This window comes from Stigmatopora nigra, unplaced genomic scaffold, assembly GCF_051989575.1.
Source record: "Stigmatopora nigra isolate UIUO_SnigA unplaced genomic scaffold, RoL_Snig_1.1 HiC_scaffold_27, whole genome shotgun sequence".
In the NCBI taxonomy this organism is placed as follows: domain Eukaryota; kingdom Metazoa; phylum Chordata; class Actinopteri; order Syngnathiformes; family Syngnathidae; genus Stigmatopora; species Stigmatopora nigra.
The window spans coordinates 1221004-1240000 of NW_027551606.1; the positions used below are offsets into that span (position 1 = coordinate 1221004).

The window sequence follows — 18997 nt, forward strand, 5'->3', positions numbered from 1 at the left end:
AATAAATAATTGCTATATTTTTAATCCATATTTTCTTTGTTTTTAGTTCAAAAATCATTTTGTAAAAATTTCTAAAAATATATAGAAAAAAAGCTCAAATAAACATTGTTTTAGATCTATAAAAACTGAATACTCAAGGCCTTTAATCCAGTTCATTTAATCCATTTATAAAAAAAAAAAATCTAAATATTATATCTAAAATGGTCCGGCCTACATGAAATCGAGTTGGATTGGATTGGATTGGATTGGATAACTTTATTCATCCCGTATTCGGGAAATTACATTGTGGCAGGTAGCTAGAGGGTGATTAGACAGAATATACAGCATCAATCATTAAAATCATCAAATCATTAAAACATAAAAGCCGCAAAACACAAAACGAACAAGAGTGGACAAAGCTACCGTGGCCGCCGGCTGCCGCTTAAACAGCGCCATTTGGTTGCGGTAACTGAATCGGACTCAAAAAGACATTGTAAAGTTGGACAAAAACTGAAACCCCACAGAACAGCAAAGCAAAAGCACAAAGTACAAAGCAAATCAAAGTAAATGGAATCATCAAATCATTAAAACATAAAAGCCGCAAAACACAAAACGAACAAGAGTGGACAAAGCTACCGTGGCCGCCGGCTGCTGCTTAAACAGCGCCAATTTGGTTGCGGTAGCTGAATCGGACTCAAAACGACCTTGTAAATTGGGCAAAAACTGGAACCACACACAGGAAGTCTTCCACGAGATGGGGAACTGCTGCAGACTGTGACCAAGGTGGAGAATACGCTCTTGCAAGCTTATCCGCACAGTTACTCAGTAGTCTGAAGCTGAAGAAAACAGCAGCAGGGCAGAAAATCTCGACTCCGTTGCTGTTAGGGGCCTACAGCTCTTCCATCCCATCCCATGATGGAATGGTTGGTCAGAAGCGTTGCCTCTTCTCCCAGCACTTTTGTCCAGCTCCAGACCTCCGGCGGTACCGAGGTGTTGCTCCTTCTGCTGACGATAAAGCGGCCTGCGAACCAACCCAAGTCGGAAACCCTTCCCTTACAGTTAACTTCTGGGAGGTGTTACAGGGTACAAGCCTCCAAAACACCGCTTCAAGAACAGTTTTAATTCCACTGTAATATGCATCCTGAACTCCACTTTTGCCTTGTTTTTTTTTTTAATATTTAGGAGTTGGCTGATGTTTGTCACATTCATGCTAAGCCAAAGAAGCAGTTCCAGGAGAAGATAGCAGAGCTAACGCATGCAAACCGTAGGGTAGAGGCCCATGAGGCTGATGTAAAAAAACTTCGACTTCGAGTGGAAGAGCTGAAGAAAGAATTAGGGCAGGCTGAAGATGAGGTGAGAACTAAATAGTCATTATTTTTTGTTGGATCATTGATACGCACAAGAATTACTGTCATTATCTTGTCATGGCATGAACAAATAGCTGTTTTTCAAATCTTTGACCTCAGATTACTTCACAAAAGTACATTAACTCATAATCCCTTTGGCCTTGAGATTTCTTTGTGCTCGCAGGTAAACAGCTTCAAAGCTCACCTTTTTAAGGTTTACCTTATGTCTTTTAGTATCGTGAGTGTGACGTAATTGTAAGAAGTGTGGGACAGGAAGAGAGGGCGCAATAAGATGGAGCTTTAAAGAGTGGGCAATAGTATAGTAAATAAAATTAATACATTTGTTTGCATTCACCCAGAGAACATTAATTGTGAAGAGACTAAAATTTGATTGGACCATCTGTAGCCCGAAAAAACTACTGCATGCTAAACTAAAGAGTGGAATTCTGCATCAATACACTGTACAAACAGGGTAACAGGGGTGACTTTGCTTCACTGCTTTAAGATGTCAGTGCAATGAAACTGTCAATCTGCCAGGTCAAAGACTAAACTGCTTCACGAGACAAAGTCCACTCAATGCTTACTTTGCTCCATTAAGAAATGTTGTGCTAGAGAGGTATAAATTTTAAAAAAGGTAGGTAGTCGGAAGATAAGACTATGGATTATGCGAATGCTTTCCTCGAACTAGCTAAATCATATGACACTGGCTCTCTAGAAGGTTTTAATGATTTGCTTAAGAGAATGGGTTAACTCTAGAGAAAATGGCAAGGGCTTTGCAAATTGCACATAATAAAGTAAGTGCACTACTCTTTGAGGGTAGACTGAAGGAAATACATGTAAATTGTTGGGGCTACTGGCCAACACTCAAATATTCTCGAACACAGGAACACACACTGAGGCAGATGGAATGAAAGTTGAAGGCCGCGTCTGCAGAGGCGGGGGAGTGGACCATCCTGAGGCCCGAGAGTGTGGCTACTCTCCAAGCTCCTTGAAGCTATCTCCCGCCGAAAAGCTGCTTCAACGGTGGTTTTATTAGAGATAAGACAAGTCATAAAAATGGGAGGCGTTAATACAAATGAAGGAGGTGGAGTGCAAAAGGTGTAGTGCACATTTTAACCAATAGGCGGAGAGCTAACAAGTATGAATATGTCATAAATAAATGTCATAAATGTGTCTGGCCTGGGAAGACGAACTTGTGGAGAAGCACTATACAATTTCGTCATACGCTGCTGAGGGTATGATGACTACTAGGCTTTTTGTCAAGTCAATGATGACGACAATGCCTATGTCTGATTTTCATTTTCATTTTCATTTTAATACATCATAGTGAAAAGGGTGCAAGACTAAATATAAGAATAGAAATATATTTCACATAAATGTACGAAAAGAAAACATCCAGAACATTAAATAAATGTGACAAGTGAAAATGATGAAAATGACAATGATAGCAATGTGTAAGTACAAGAAAAAGGGCCCGGCTTCGCCAGTCCCACCTGCTTGGGCGAGGTTGTTATTGTGCATGTTTTGGTGATCTATTTGCTTAAAGAACTAATGAATGGGGAACACAGGAATGCCAGATTTACATAAGGCAGCTGACCTGGACCAATTTCCTGAATCAAACAAGGAGGGACATGTCTTTTGCCCAAAAGAAGGCACTGCCCGTGCCACAATCAGAATCCTGTCTTTCTTTTCTAGTGTAGAGAGGCATGTAAGTGGGCCGTAATTTTTTTTTTATCATTGCATCCGCAGTTTTCGTGTGACAAAAAATGACCTCAACTCACTGAGGCTGTACTACAACATGCTTTAAATTGAAGCTTGGGGAAATTCCCACTTCTCTGGCACACCGGCACAGAATCACTGATGGTTGCGTGGACGCGCTCGACTTCTCTGACAATTAACCAAATCCCTCATCTGTTCGCTGTGCATGCTAGCCAAGTCTCTTTAATCAAAAAAGGTTGGATACCCATTCACACTGTTCGCCCCAGTTTACGTACAAACAATACAATAAACCCTCACACCCACAAATCACATGCACTCAACAATGTAGCGGTTATTTTTAATGCCATGTTCAGAGTTATGAACAGTCATACCTTGAGATACGAGCTTTAAGCTTTCTGGGACTGAGCTCTTATGTCAATTTACGTTGTCAAATCAACGTTTCCCATAGAAATGACCTAAATACAAATTAATTCATTCCCACCCTGTGTAAAAAAAACCCACCAAAAACAGGATATTACAATTGAAAAACATGTTTTTATTGGTTGTAATTCACCATCTACGACAGAGTAACGAATACCTATTGGTAATGATATTTTATAATGAAATGAGACATTTGTATTAATACAACACGCGGATGGGAAATAGAGAGGATGCGCTCGTGACGTAACGTAAACTTTAGATTTAACTTAAATTAATTAGGTTACACAAAGTTCAAACCTTCTTGAGCAATAACCAAGGCAAATGGGTTAATGTATTCCCACGGCTTTTGAGGCGAACTTCCTGCTTCTCCATACGTATTGGCAAGCCAGCTCAGTCACGCATACACTAATTGTGTTTTTCAATTATTTCATACTTCATATTGATTGTCATCATAACCGTTTTCTTCGCACTACCCTTCATTGCACCAGCTTGGTATGGACCCATTGTGTTTCCCATAATTCTGCCCTGACTATGTAAAAAACACGGTAAAAATGCAACACCCCGCCCAGTGCTCGTACAGATCTTTGCACGAGGGAGATGCGGCGAGAAATCATAAGAAACTACCTATCATCGTATCCTCGTATCTCAAAATTTGTATTGTATCTCAAGGTAAATATTTCCTCGGAATTATACTGGTATCTCAACTTTTCTCGTATGTCGGGACACTTGTATGTCCAGGTATTACTGTACTGCGAGAAATTCTAATAATTACCTGAATCAATTACTCAAATTCAATTGGTTTTCCAGATGGTGAAGTAGCCTTGAGGATCCTTGAACCGCCCGCTCCTTGCCAGTGACAGTTGTACGAATATCTACTTCGTTTGCCAAGTTCAATGACCAAACATTTACCCATAAAATTGTGATGTTGGCAAGCAAGGCAAAGGAGAGGGGGGGTTATATTATTATAAAGTAAAAAAACTGCTTCAAAATGACCATCAACTAAGTACGAGAGGGAGAACTTTTCTTCACACATTCCGTGTGATCATTTTACGATGACTGAGACCCGTGGGTGTATGAATGGTGGCAGGTGTAGCAAGAAATCCTCTCAACCTACAAAACAGCCACGGCGGCAGCTTTTCATGGTGCTTTTACTTAACGTATTTACTCGCATATTTTGTCGGACAAAATATGATGACTGAATTGAGCGAGGGTACAGCTTATATGCACATAAAAACATGACATGCACAATACTGTAAGTTGACAAACACATGACACGATGCAATGTTGTCATAACGTCATGACGCAAGCCATTGCGGCCGATACGGTCATATCTCAAAATAGAGAAAGGATAAACAAATAAAACGCTAAAATTAATGTACTTTGACGTCTATGAAGAAATTCAGGAAAACGCACGTATCTCGCATAAAACGTTAAAAAACTCATGTTCCCGTCACTCGCCCGGGGAACAGCCATCTTACCTATGTCTCGGGCAGCTCTCTTAGCTAGGGCGCTCCAATCTAAACCTTGTCAAACGTGATCTGACTGGCCAGACACGAGTAGCCTTGATTTTGAAATAAAAGAAACTCCCACTTTGATTTATTTTCGTTTTATTTCTTGTTCGAAAGTGATAACTATTGGAGTAATATGAATCATCGAAAGAATTGAGATACTTTGACATTAGAAGCGATATGGCTGCCAAAACATCTTAAAGTTCAGGTAAGAAAATTGTAATTTCTGTAATTAGAAAGCATCAGATTTTCATCAAAATTGACATATCTTTTTTTCAAATTGAATAATTTGATATTTTGCATTTTCAAAGACAGGCATATTAACTTCCTTACGATATCGACCCTAAAAAAGTTCTTTTGATATATACAGTATCTCAGAAATACCACTTGTGATGATTTTCTCAAGATTTTTGCTTCAAAGTAACACATTTGTACTCCATATTACAACCATGAATATGGGGGTGAAAATTAGGAAACGGGGCAGCTTATACGTGAGAAATTGTAAAATTCAACTATTTTTAAGGGTGCGGCTTATACGCGCGGCCACCTTATATACATGAGTAAATACGGTATCTCCTCTCTGGGTCTCCATAGTGAGGTTCACAGGGTAAAAAAACATGTTTGCACAATCGCCCCCGGGTCAAAAATAAAATTAACATTTCTAATTGGATTTTTTTTTTTTTTTAACTGGGGCCCAAATTAAAAAATCGAGCATGTAACAAAATGTACACCTGCACGAGGCCGGGAAAACTGAATCTGCAATAGGTAAAACGCTTGGTGTAAAGAAATCAACTTTGGGAGCAATTATTAGAAACTGGATGGCATACTAAACTGAAACACTGATAATCTCCCTTGATCTGGGGCTCCATTGGATTGGATTGGAGAACTTTATTCATCCTGTATTTGGGAAATGTCATTATCACTGTAGCAAGAGGGTTAGAATGCAGATACAGGAAAGGCATAGTTACACATAGTTACAAGTTAGACAACACAGGCTGCATAAGAACAAAGAAAGAAGTACAAAGTACAAAGCAAATTATATGGGATCATTAAGAATCATTAAATCAAATCATTAAGACAGAAAGCTGCCCAAACTAACTGACTGCAAGTAAGAACTCTCTAAATGTCGCCTAACGCTTTTTTAAAAAACTCCAGGTGGCTGCAGCTCAGAATCAAGTGCTATGGTAATCGAGCACTCTTCCTTCAACTGTACCACTGTAGTGGTAAATAACTAGGACTCACTCTTGACTCACAAATTGTCTTTAAATGACAGATAATAACACTGTGCAACTTTAGGCTCTTTAGATACAATATCCGAATCCTGATTCAGCAAAACTGTATTGACACAATGAGGACATCACACATGACTTCCTGCCTAACAACAATCCACGATGAATGCAGAAATCCAACAATAGAACACCGTTCTGGTTCCAATCAGGGGGGTGTGCGTCCTTCCCAATCAATCTCCTTCAGATCTCACTGTCATTGGTCACGTATGTGTTGAATTCCCCCAGAAGAACGAGGGAGTGCCCAAAAGAGCACTCTCCAGGACACCTTCCAATGACTCCAAAGAGGTTGGGTACTCTTCACTGGTGTTTGGTGTATGTGCCCAAACAAATGTCAGGTCCCGTTCCCTCACCTAAATGAAAATCAGACATAGGCATTGTCGTCATCATTGACTTGACAAAAAGCCTAGTAGTCATCATACCCTCAGCAGCGTATGACGAAATTGTATAGTGCTTCTCCACAAGTTCGTCTTCCCAGGCAAGACATATTTATGACATTTATTTATGACATATTCATACTTGTTAGCTCTCCGCCTTGAGCGCCATCAATCCGGCGACTGCAAGTTGCCTCACCGATGCCAACAAGAATAAGATGGATCACTTACCTCTCACAGTCTTCTTACTTACCCTCCCTCAGTCAGCCTGTGGAAGGCAGATCCACGCCAAACGAACTTCCTGTTACTTCATTGCGACTTAATTTCATAGAAGGGATTTGTGTTGTCGTCACGTCACGTGTTGCTGCAGGTTCAGAGTCCTGATGGCTGTTGGGAATAAGCTGTCCTTGAGGCTGTTTGTCCGTGCTTTGTAGAACCTGTAGCGTCTGCCAGGTGGAAGCAACTGGAACAGGCCGTGTCCAGGATGGTATGGGTCCCCAACAATGGACCCGGCTCTTCTGAGGTACCGGGGGTTGGCAATGTCTTCTAGTGATGGCAGAGAGCAGCCGACGATCTTCTGGGCAGTGTTTATCACCCTCTGCATGGCTTTTTTGTCTGCTGGCATGCTTCCGGCATACCACAGTGTAATGCCGTAAGTCAGGATGCTCTCCACAGTGGCTCTGTAGAAGGTTGCCAGAATCTTGGTGTCCAATTTGTCCCTTCTCAGTACCCTGAGAAAGTGGAGTTGTTTCTGGGCCTTCTTCACTACCACTGTGGTGTTTGTAGACCAAGAGAGCCTATCCGTGACATGGACTCCCAGAAATTTGAAGGATTGGACCGTGTCTACACATACTCCGTTAATGAGGAGTGGGGCCAGGTCTGTGCTGCACTTGCGAAAGTCCAGGATAATTTCTTTAGTCTTTGTGGTATTTAGTGTAAGATTGTTCGCCGAGCACCAAAAAGACAGTTTGTCGACCTTGTCTCTGTAAGCCGACTCATCCCCGCCTGAGATGAGTCCGATCACAGTGGTGTCATCGGCGAATTTGATAATGGAGTTTGACTGGTGGGCTGGTGTGCAGTCGTATGTGTACAGGGAGTACAGGAGAGGACTCAGTACACAGCCTTGTGGTGAGCCAGTGTTCAGTGTAATGGAGGAAGAGAGGTGTGGACACATTCTGACAGTTTGTGGTCGGCCAGTCAAGAAGTTCTTTATCCAGCAGCAGATTGAAGAGGATAGTCCAAGCTGGAAGAGTTTGTCCTTCAGAATGTCCAGCTTAATGGTGTTAAAGGCTGAGCTATAGTCAATGAAAAGCGTCCTCACATAGTTCCCTTGGTGCTCCAGGTGTCTCAGTGCTGTGTGTAGAGCCACGGCAATAGCATCCTCAGTGGACCTGTTTTCTCTATATAGTCTGGTCTGCATCGTATTGCCAATAGCTCCAAATCCGGAGAACAGTGAGTGTCAATGATCTTGCTGTCACCGCACTATTCGTTGTGTATGTACATGCATAGTCCACCGCTTTTTCTTTTTCCTGTTAGTTCTTTGGAACGATCGTTCTGAAAAAGCGTTCAGCTAGCTAGCGATAGCGCAGCGTCGGGTATATGCTGGTGTAGCCATGTTTATTTTTTTATTTTTGTGGATACTTTAGGAAAATACTAATATGCACTGAAGCTGCAAACTTCAGGTCTCAAAATGGCGAGGAAGGGCTGTTTTCAGTTTTGTGTAAAATAAGCAACTATTTACATGGCACAATCCATGAGGGCATATTTACATTAGCTCCCTCGTGTTCGATATGCTTTCCTGCCTCAACATATTTGCCTTTTCCTCCCCAGTTCAGGTGGGAATTTTGCGTGAAGCTGAAGGAGTCATTTTAATAAGACAAGAGACAAAGATAACTACTGATTCCGACTTGAAATGAGTTGTGCATCGCGACCCACACTTAAGCAATAGAAAAAGCACAACGTTTTAGAGGCAAGGTTAAAAATTGGATTGAATAACTTTATTCATCACGTATTCGGGAAATTTCATTATCACAGCAGCAAGAGGGTGAGAATGCAGTAACAGGAAATGCATAAATAGATAGAAAGAAACCAAGCCACACGACGGGTAGGCCCGAGTCAAAAATGCCGCTGAACAACAAAGCAAAACACACAAAGTACAAAGCAAAGTATAAAGGATCATTAAGAATCATTGAATCAAATCATTAAGACAGAAAAGCAGGAAAAACACAAAACGAGCAAAAGCAGACGGAGCTACCGCTACCGGTTGCCACTTGAGCGGCGACATCTTGGTAGCAGTAACAAAAACAGATACAGAATCAAGAAAAAGATGTCGTAAAGTTGGAGAACACTGGAACCACACACAGGAAAAGTTACACAAGATGGGGAACTTCTGCAGACTGTGACCGAGGTTGAAAATATGCAGAGTCACTCTTCAAAGCTTATCTGCACAGTTCCTCAGCAGTCTGGAGCTGAAAAATCAACAGTAGCAGAGTAGAAACCTTCGACTCCGTTTCCAGCCTGGTAAGCGCCGACAGCTCTTCCATTTCATCTCTGAATTTCCAGCGGAATTGAGGTGTTGTTCCTTCTGCTGCGTATTGTTCACAGCTACTCCTATGTGTATGACAGCGTAGGCATGGCTGACAGGCTAACAGAACAAAGAAATTTGTAAATAGGTTCACCACTATTCATTCCCAAATGCACACACAAATAAAACAGATATTTGACTCATAACCGGTGTCTTGCAAGAGAGAATCAATCCTCACGCGCCTTCAGACAAGATCATTCTGCTAAATCGATGCTTCTCTTGCATATTTATTCCATATAATTTACAATATGCATCTCAGTTCTCAAAAAGATTGAAGGTCTGCCGGATCTTCCCAAGGAAGCGCCGTGAACAACACTGTCAGAAGTCAAAACAATTTAAAGTCTTCTGGATCTTTCCAAGAGAGCGTTGTGAACCACTTTCAGAAGATGATGTTTCTCAATGTTTCTCAAAACAATTTTGAGATCTCCAACTGGAGAGAGGAGCGACCTTCACGTTGTTTATCACGGTTGCAAGCAGATGTACTGAAAATGACTTTTCTAATGTTAATAAGCTAAGTAAATCAAAGCGTTCTTCATTGCCAGCAAATATATAATAAATGTGAGACTAATGACCCTAACAGATAAAGAGGTTGTAAAACACAAAAAAACAAATGAGTGGATAGAGCTACTGCCACCGGCTGCCGGGTGACGGCGCCATCTTTGCAAAAAAAAGTGAATGAGATGAAGCAAAGAAAAAGAGACCGAATACTGTGTGGGTAAAAAAAACTTGTACATGTGTTTGCATTAGCTGGATGAGTCCCATAACCAGACTAAAAAACTCCAGAGGTCTTTGGATGAACATATGGAGCAGACTGAGAACCTGCAAGTTCAATTGGACCACTTACAGTCCAGGTAAGAGACAAAAATCACAAACAAATATTTATTCAATTACACACAGAGCCCATGCACAACCACTCATGTTGAAGTTAAACATTATGAGTGCATCTCAAGTATTATAAAAAGAATAGATAAAAATAATTAATAACTCTGAAATAAACACTATGTCCAATCAATTCCAAAAAGTCATTTTTCTCCATTTATTTTCTATACCACATGGGTCACAAATGTTGCTGGAGCCTATCCCAGCCAACTATGGTCAGCAGGCAGCGGAAACCCTGAATTGGTTGGCAGCCAATCGCAGGTTACAAGAAGACGGACGAACATTCACACCCACACCCATACTAAGGGGCAATTTAGAGTGTTCAAACAGCCCACCATGCATATTTTTGGTATGTGGGAGGGAACTGGAGCACCCAGAGAAAACCTACCCAGGCCTGGGGAGAATATGAAAACTCCACACAAGAACGTAGGAACCCACTGGGTATTAACCCTCTCAGAACGGTAAGGCGTACATACTCACCACTCGCCCACTGAGCTGCCCTAACGAACTTACTGCAAGTAAAAACTCTCAATGTCGCGGATCACTTTTTTTTAAAACTGCAGGTGGCTTCAGCTCAGAATCAAGTGCTATGGCTATGGTAATCGACTACTCTTCCTACAACATTTTGTAAATTTAAAGCAGAAGCAACAGGGCTTCATTTGTCATTTTATGCTGGTTAATGAGAAATTATCCCTTGTCTTCCCCCGTTGACTTCACCTTGTATTTAGCAGCTGCACTTTTGCACCTCATCAATTAATAGTTGTTATTTTTTCCACCTTTTCATGCATTTCACTGGAGATAGAAATTCTCAGTTTAAAAGGGGGATGCAAGAATTTCACATTTTGTTTTTGTATCTTAGAATAGAAATGTATATTTGTTTTTAATTGGTTCCAGAAATTTTTCGTGAGTGAAAAATTATGAAGGAAAAGTATGGAGGAAAAGTATGAAGGTGGGGGCATAGCAAGGACATGGCTGTGTGACAAGGTGACAAAAAAAAACTATGGGACCATGGAATAGTGGGCATGGTGGAAAGAGGCGGGAGGGAGAAGCATTGCCTGCTGGGTCTGTAGTAGGTTGCATCCTTCTTTCACGAAATGCTGGCGAACCGGCATGAATGGAGAGATGGACCCAAATGCAGGGAATAAGGGAAAGGGGAAAAAACGACACTTTTTAACATTGTGCCAAAGAGTTGTGAATTATTTTGTTCCTTAAAATAAATAATTTAAAAGGATTAATCTTGGGATGTTTTTGTGTAATAACATGTGGTTTTAGAACTGAAAAATGTGTATGATAAACATGCAAAAAACACGGAAATTAAAAAAAAGTTTTTTGTTTTTTTTTGTCTTGGCAATGTACGTTGAATATGTCTTGCAAATGTTTGTATTCAGTCAGCGGCATGGTGAACGAGTAGTTAGCGCATTGGCCTCAAAGTTAAAAAATTGAGAGTTCAATGTTTGGACCTTCCTGTGTGGAGTTTGAATGTTCTCTTTGGGCTTTCTCCTGATTTCCTTTTACATGCACAAAACATGTGTAGTCATCTGCTTGAACACTCTAAGTTCCCCCTAGGTATGATTGTTCGTGTGAAAGGCTGTCTGTCTCCTTTTGCCCAGCGATTGGCTGGCCACAAATTCAGGATGTCCCCCGCCTGGTGCCTATAGTTACTGGGATAAACAGTGGCACCTGCCGCGACCATTGTGAGGATAAGCAGTTCGGAGGGTAAAAAAAGAAAATTCATTTGGTAAAAATGTCATAAAAAATTCTCCATACCAAAGGGAAAAGATGATCTTTTAATTCCCAAGACTGGAGTGGTCTGTATCACATCACTAAGAAAAGAGACTTGACATGAGAGTCAAACATGTTTCGGATACAGAGAAGAGATGCATGATGTATGGTAGAGAGGACGTTTGTTTTTCACCTGTCGATAAAGTTAGGGCAAGGTTTAAATGGTCTTATAAACGTTTTGCATATCATGGCAACAATATTTTATACAAATGTATAAAAATAGCCCATCACAAATATCAAAGGAAAATTCATACAGTCATTAACCAAATTTGATCCATATATAAAGGGCATCAGATTATAAAGCAGACTGGCAGCTTTTGAGAAAATGTTTTTGTCGCGCTATATAGTACAGAAAATACGGTAAGTATAAGTATAATAATAGGTATTAATTTGTATTTTTTAGCAAATCCTCACAAGGGGATGCATGGCCTAGTCCAACCAAACATGGGCAGTAGGTAGAGGATCAGAGTATATCCACCACAATTAAGAGTATATCCACCACAATTAAGATTATAATACGACCCCAATTATGAGATGACCCCGTTTTTCAAGACTCAAGTTTGAAAGAAGACTTTTTGAACATCAAATTCAACTTTTATACACAAAATAATGACAGCAGATCTGAAACAAGGGATTATAACAATATATTTGAGAGAAAAAAGCATGTTATTTTGCCTCATTCAAATCATGCAAAAAACGGTTTATCACATCTTAAAATCTGAACATTTAAATATTTAAACTTAAGTGCAATCACTTTTGTGAATGAATGACTTCTGGTTTTGGAAATGTAAAATAATTGATCTACTGTGATAAAACAACTAAATTGCATTTATTGCATCAACTCGAGTTCTGCACCTAGGAGGACGACGTAGACTAATGTCTTATCTTGTACTGGCACAAAAACTCCATAGGCTGTATTGGCGTTTGTTTCTTTTCAACCTCCTACTAAGAATGTGCTCTATTTGTCCTGGAGGATTTATTTAACAAAGACACGGAAAAAAGAAATAGGGTCTCCGGTCAGTTCTCAATACATCATTTATTTTCCAAAACAAAAAACTTGTGTTCTGACTCCATTATATACCGTATGTACTCGCATATATGCCGCTTTTGTCGGACAAAAATGATGACTGAATCGAGGGTACGGATTATATGCTCATAAAAACATGACGCGAAACGGAACTGCAAGTGGATGATGCCATGACACAATGATGTCATGATGCAATGGCGCCGTGACATCATGATGATAAATGCAAAAATATGTATTTTGATGTCTATGAAGGAAATTAAAAAAAGAACGTTTGTTGCATAATACGTGGAAAAAAACATTCCATCACTCCTCGCTCAGGGCGCGGCCATCTTTCCTAGGACGCTGCCATCTAAACTTAATGCAAAAATGCAACGCTCCGCCTAGTGGTCGTAGAGACATTACACAAGGGAGTTGTGACAGGAAAGACAGTTTCTATGATGTTCTTATGAGCAGCCTTCAGCCTCCTTTATATGCTGGTATAAATATTTGCTCAAAATTTTATTCGTATCTCAAATTGCTTGTATGTCCGGGCACTCGTATACCGAGATATTACTGTATTGCAGTAATATGAACCAGTGAATGAATGAGATATTTTTCCTTAGAAGCAATATAGCTGCCGCAGAATCTTTAACCTTTGGTAAGAAGATTGTAATTTCTGTCATTAGAAAGCATTAGGTTGTCAACAAGATAGACTTACAGTAATTCCTTGACATACGAGTGCCCCGAAAAACGAGCAATTTGAGATACAAGAAAAATTTCGAGCAAATATTTACCTTGAGATACAAGACCATTTTTTGATATACGCGCATACAGAGAGGCTGCTTACAGGGAACTCCATCGTGTAAATGTCTCTGCAAGCACTGGGTGAAGCGTTGTAATTTTTCAGTGTTTTTTTCTCCCGTTAAATCGGTGTACGCATGGCAGAGCTTGCTTGCTTGCTAGTACAAGAGGAGTATACATACTACTCCCCATTGGCAAATAGTCATGCGTTATCCTATTGTGAAGGACATTTGTGCGCATCATTTTCGGAATATTTTCAAGGGAAGACAAAAGCAAACAAGCCTCCATAGATTCCATTCAAAAACTGCAGCTGAAGAGCCAACCCGAAAAGAAAGGTATAAAAAAATAAAATAGAATTGAGTTTAGTGTAAGGTTAAAGTAAACCTTTTTTTGAGTGTCTGTAAGTCTCTCTGTATATCTCTCTCTCATCCTTTCTCTTTTTCCATCCCTCTCTCTCCCCTCCACGAAATCTGTTTAATTTTAGTACTATTAAACATCATAACCACTAGTTATTTTTGACTGTCAATAGATGGTGTTTTTCCATTTTAATATCCAGTTTTTGGTGTTTTTTTTTTCAGAGGGTTGAAACTAACTAGAGGGTTAATTTGTTTTTAGTTCATTTCTATGAGGAACATTGATTTGAGATATGAATAAATCGACATACGAGCTCAGTCCCGGAATGCATTAAGCTCGTATCTCGTTTTTCAAACTGAATAATTTGATATTTTGCAACTACCTTATGATATTGACCCCAATAATGTGCTTTTGATTCATACAGTATCTTAGACATACCACTTGGGATGATTTTTCCTAAGATTTTCCCTTCAAACTAACACATTTGCACTCCCTATTAAAACCATGAATATGGAGGTGAAATTGTGAATCAGGGGGCGGCTCGTGTGTGAAAAATTGTAAAACAGTATTTTTAAAGCAATTTTAAGGGTGTGGCATATATGCACGGGGGGTTTCTATGCGAGTAAATATGGTAAATCTCATCTTAATCTAATCTTAATATAATGCAACATGAATGGAACTGTCCGCATCAACAGACATCCTAAACTCGAAAACAGACTGCTCCAAAGACGGGCTAAACATTGTTTTTATTATTTAATGTAAAAATTATTTCTGTCCTACTCCAGATAAAAAAAATCTAATTTTCAGTCATGGAGATTGTTTAACTTTAAGCATGAATTCTGAATACACCATTTTTTTTCGCTGTATCAATACACAAACTCACTATTTTATTTCTTTGGTGAGTTTTTTTTAATACCAACCATTTCATGATTATGTAAAAGAAAATTGACTAAATACTTTTTTCATTGCACACTTTGCTTTATCCTAGGCTTCGCCACCAGCAGCTGAGTCCTACTTTGTTTGGGAAGATGCGATCAACTCGGTTCAGTCCTGATAACCCACTTGGCTCAACTGGTGACATGGATGAGGATGATGAAAAACTGCATCTCCAGATCCATGGATGACACTAATAGATATTGTTTGTGTTAACAGGAATGCATAGCTTCAAAAATGACATTTAACTGAATAAGATTGCTTTGGAAAGAAAAGAGACAACTAATTGCAGATAAAATTATAACCATGACATGTCTTGAATACTGGATACTTTATACACGGGTGGCCAACTCCGCTCCCCAAGAGCCACTATCCGGTCTGTTTCCACACCGAAATCAAATCATCAACTCATCAGCGAGATATAAGATGAAAGAGCTGTCGGCGCTTACCAGGCCGGAAACGGACTCGAGGGGTTCTATTCTTCTACTGTTGATTCTTCAGCTCCAGACTACTGAAGAACTGTGTGGATAAGCTTGAAAGAGTAACTCTGCATATTCTCTACCTCGGTCACAGTCTGCAGAAGTTCCCCATCTTGTGGAAGACTTCCTATGTGTGGTTCCAGCTTTATCCAACTCTACAACGTCTTTTTCTTGAGTCTGTATCCGTTTTTGCTACCGCAACCAAGATGGCGGCGCTCAACTGGAAGCCGGTAGCTCCGTCCGATCTTGCTCGTTTTGTGTTTTTGCTGCTTTTCTGTCTTATTGATTTGATTTGGTGATTCATTTAATTTGTTTTTAGTTCATTTCTATGGGAAACATTGATTTGAAATATGAATAAATTGACATACGAGCTGATAATGAATGATACCATATACTTTGCTTTGTACTTTGTGCTTTTCCTTTTTTGTTCTGCGGCTTTTTTTGACTGTATTGGATTGGATAACTTTATTCATCCCGTATTCGGGAAATTTCTTTGTTGCAGTAGGAAGAGGGTGAGGATGCACGAATAGGAAAGGCATTTTACACAAATAGGTAGTTAATAGTAAGTCAATAAATAAATACATGAATAAATATATAAATAAGTAACTGTTACGATCGCGCCGCGTAGTGTGACGCGATCGGAGGGAAGTTGAACCCAGATGCAGAGTCGCCGAAGTAAAGGGGAAAGGGAAGGCAGATCTGTTGCTCTTGTAGGTTGATTTAATAAACGTGGTAACATAACATAAACAACTTAGCTTGATCTCTCTTGACAAACGAAATGAACATGCGGCGTGGTGTCCATGGAAACGGCAATGACTACGAGGAAAAACAGGAACGAAACCAGACGATCCGACGGCGTCCACAGAAAACCATAATGCTTAAATACCAAAAATAATCTAATCACGTAATTAGCCACAGCTGATAATTATCGTGACGTCATGCCAGAAGAGGCAATCCAGCCACTCCTGACAGTGCATCCCCTCTAAGGGACGGATTCTAGACGTCCCAAGGTCAATTACAACACGAGAAACGGGAACAAGCAGGGAGGGTGGGTGGGAGATCTAGAATTGTCCGGTGGTCTTCCACACCAACCCAAGAACAGACGGAGAGGTCGCTCCGGCGGGCGTCCGCGCCAGCCTGAAACGAGACGAGTCAGTGGCAGGTCTGGCGGGCGTCCGTGCCGGTCAGAAACAAGACGGGGCAGTGGCAAGTCTGGCGGGCGTCCGTGTCGGCCAAGAACGTGACGAGGCAGTGGTCGATCCGGCGGGCGTCCGCGCCGGCCAGAAACGAGACGAGGCAGTGGTCGATCCGGCGGGCGTCCGCGCCGGCCAGAAACGAGACGAGGCAGTGGTCGGTCCGGCGGGCGTCCACGTCGGCCAGAAACGAGACGAGGCTGAGGTCGATCCGGCGGGCGTCCGCGCCGGCCAGAAACGAGACGAGGCTGTGGTCGATCCGGCGGGCGTCCGCGCCGGCCAGAAACCAGACGAGGCCGTGGTCGGTCCGGCGGGCGTCCGCGCCGGCCAGAAACGAGACGAGGCCGTGGTCGGTCCGGCGGGCGTCCGCGCCGGCCAGAAACGAGACGAGGTTGTGGTTTACCCGGCGGGCGTCCGCGCCCGTCAAGAACGTGACGAGGCTGTGGTCGATCCGGCGGGTGTCCGCGCAGGCCGGATACGAGACGAGGCAAGGGCAGGTCTGGCGGGCCTCCGTGCCAGCCAGAAACGAGACGAGGCAGTGGTCGGTCCGGCAGGCATCCAAGCTGGTCCCTTAAGTCTTTGCCAAACTGCCTGCCTTCAGGAGATATTAGAAGTTTAGTACGGTCGGGCACCTTACCCTGTTTGCTCGGGGGGTGGACAACCCTCTTCTCCCAGGAAACCGGAGCATTGCTTCTCTGGACGTCGCCGGCCCCGTCCTCCAGGGGCACCTGCGAATTGCCACTCTCGACGTCGCCGGCTTCTTCATCCAGGGACTCCGGCGAATTACCACTCTTGACGTCACCGGCCCCATCCTCCAGGGGCAACGGCAAATTGGCACTCTCGACGTCGCCAGCCCCTTCTTCCAGGGACTCCGGCGAATTGCCACTCTCGACGTCACCGGCTTCTTCCTCCAGGGGCACCGGCGAATTGGCACTCTCGACGTCGCCAGCCCCTTCTTCCAGGGACTCCGGCGAATTGCCTCTCTCGACGTCGCCAGTCCCTTCTTCCAGGGACTCCGGCGAATTGCCACTCTCGACGTCACCGGCTTCTTCCTCCAGGGGCACCGGCGAATTGGCACTCTCGACGTCGCCAGCCCCTTCTTCCAGGGACTCCGGCGAATTGCCTCTCTCGACGTCGCCAGTCCCTTCTTCCAGGGACTCCGGCGAAATACCACTCTCGACGTCGCCGGCCCCGTCTTCCTCGAGCGCCGGAGCATCGTCGCCACTTCTGGGCGGGCAGGCGCTGGACGGGCAGGCGCTTGGGAGAGCGGTGCTTGGGAGAGCGGTGCTTGGGAGAGCGGTGCTTGGGAGAGCGGTGCTTGGGAGAGCGGTGCTTGGGAGAGCGGTGCTTGGGAGAGCGGTGCTTGGGAGAGCGGTGCTTGGGAGAGCGGTGCTAGAATGGCCGTCTGTCACCAGAAACCTGATCCGTGGCTTCGGTATGGGTGCGACTGGCGCCCCCAAAGGCAACGGGAGTACTTTGCGTGGCCTTGGCACAGGAGCTTGGGGCACTTGACACGGCGTGGTCGGCCGAGTAGCTTGGGGCACTTGGATAGGCGTGGTCGGCCGAGTAACTTCGGCCACTTGGACAGGCGTGGTCGGCCGAGTAACTTCGGCCACTTGGACAGGCGTGGTCGGCCGAGTAACTTCGGCCACTTGGACAGGCGTGGTCGGCCGAGTAACTTCGGGCACTTGGAACGGTGAGGGCTGCATTGTTTCTAGGAGATGCTTGTACAGTGAGGTCGGCCGAGTAACTTCGGGCACTTGGAAAGGCGTGGTCGGCCGAGTAACTTCGGGCACTTGGAAAGGCGTGGTCGGCCGAGTAACTTCGGGCACTTGGAAAAGCGTGATCGGCCGAGTAACTTCGGGCACTTGGAAAGGCGTGGTCGGCCGAGTACTTTCGGGCACTTGGAAAGGCGTGGTCGGCCGAGTAACTTCGGGCACTTGGAAAGGCGTGGTCGGCCGAGTAACTTCGGGCACTTGGAAAGGCGTGGTCGGCCGAGTAACTTCGACGGACGTGGTCGGAAGAGGAGCTTGGACGGACGTGGTCGGAAGAGGAGCTTGGACGGACGTGGTCGGAAGAGGAGCTTGGACGGACGTGGTCAGAAAAGGAGCTTGGACGGACGTGGTCGGAAAAGGAGCTTGGACGGGCGTGGTCGGAAAAGGAGCTTGGACGGACGTGGTCGGAAGAGGAGCTTGGACAGTGGTTAGTGTGTCCAGGCATTGCTTTCGCTTCGCTTTACGGCGTGGCGCTCGGCGCCTCCTCTGGGAGGATTGCACAGCACCCCCGCCATCACGTCGTGTCCCATAATAGGTGGATAGCCCACTCTGTAATTGCTGGTCGGGGTATTTGGAGTA

The 18997-nt window shown here is 43.2% G+C and overlaps 1 protein-coding gene across 2 annotated transcripts; it reads left to right on the top strand.

Annotated features, from left to right (window-relative positions):
- The first annotated feature begins 495 nt into the window (after positions 1-495).
- Positions 496-15827, top strand: LOC144192829 (coiled-coil domain-containing protein 102A-like). 2 transcript variants are annotated; one of them, XM_077711651.1, is made up of 4 exons: positions 496-1062; positions 1162-1332; positions 9964-10067; positions 15027-15827. In XM_077711651.1, the coding sequence occupies exons 1-4, from the start codon at positions 892-894 to the stop codon at positions 15160-15162; spliced, it is 582 nt and encodes a 193-aa protein (XP_077567777.1). In that variant the 5' UTR covers positions 496-891; the 3' UTR covers positions 15163-15827. The 2 variants fall into 2 exon arrangements, 1 of the variants encoding a protein (XP_077567777.1); XR_013325464.1 differs by lacking the exons at positions 496-1062; positions 1162-1332 and adding an exon at positions 4794-5180.
- The last annotated feature ends 3170 nt before the right edge of the window (positions 15828-18997 follow it).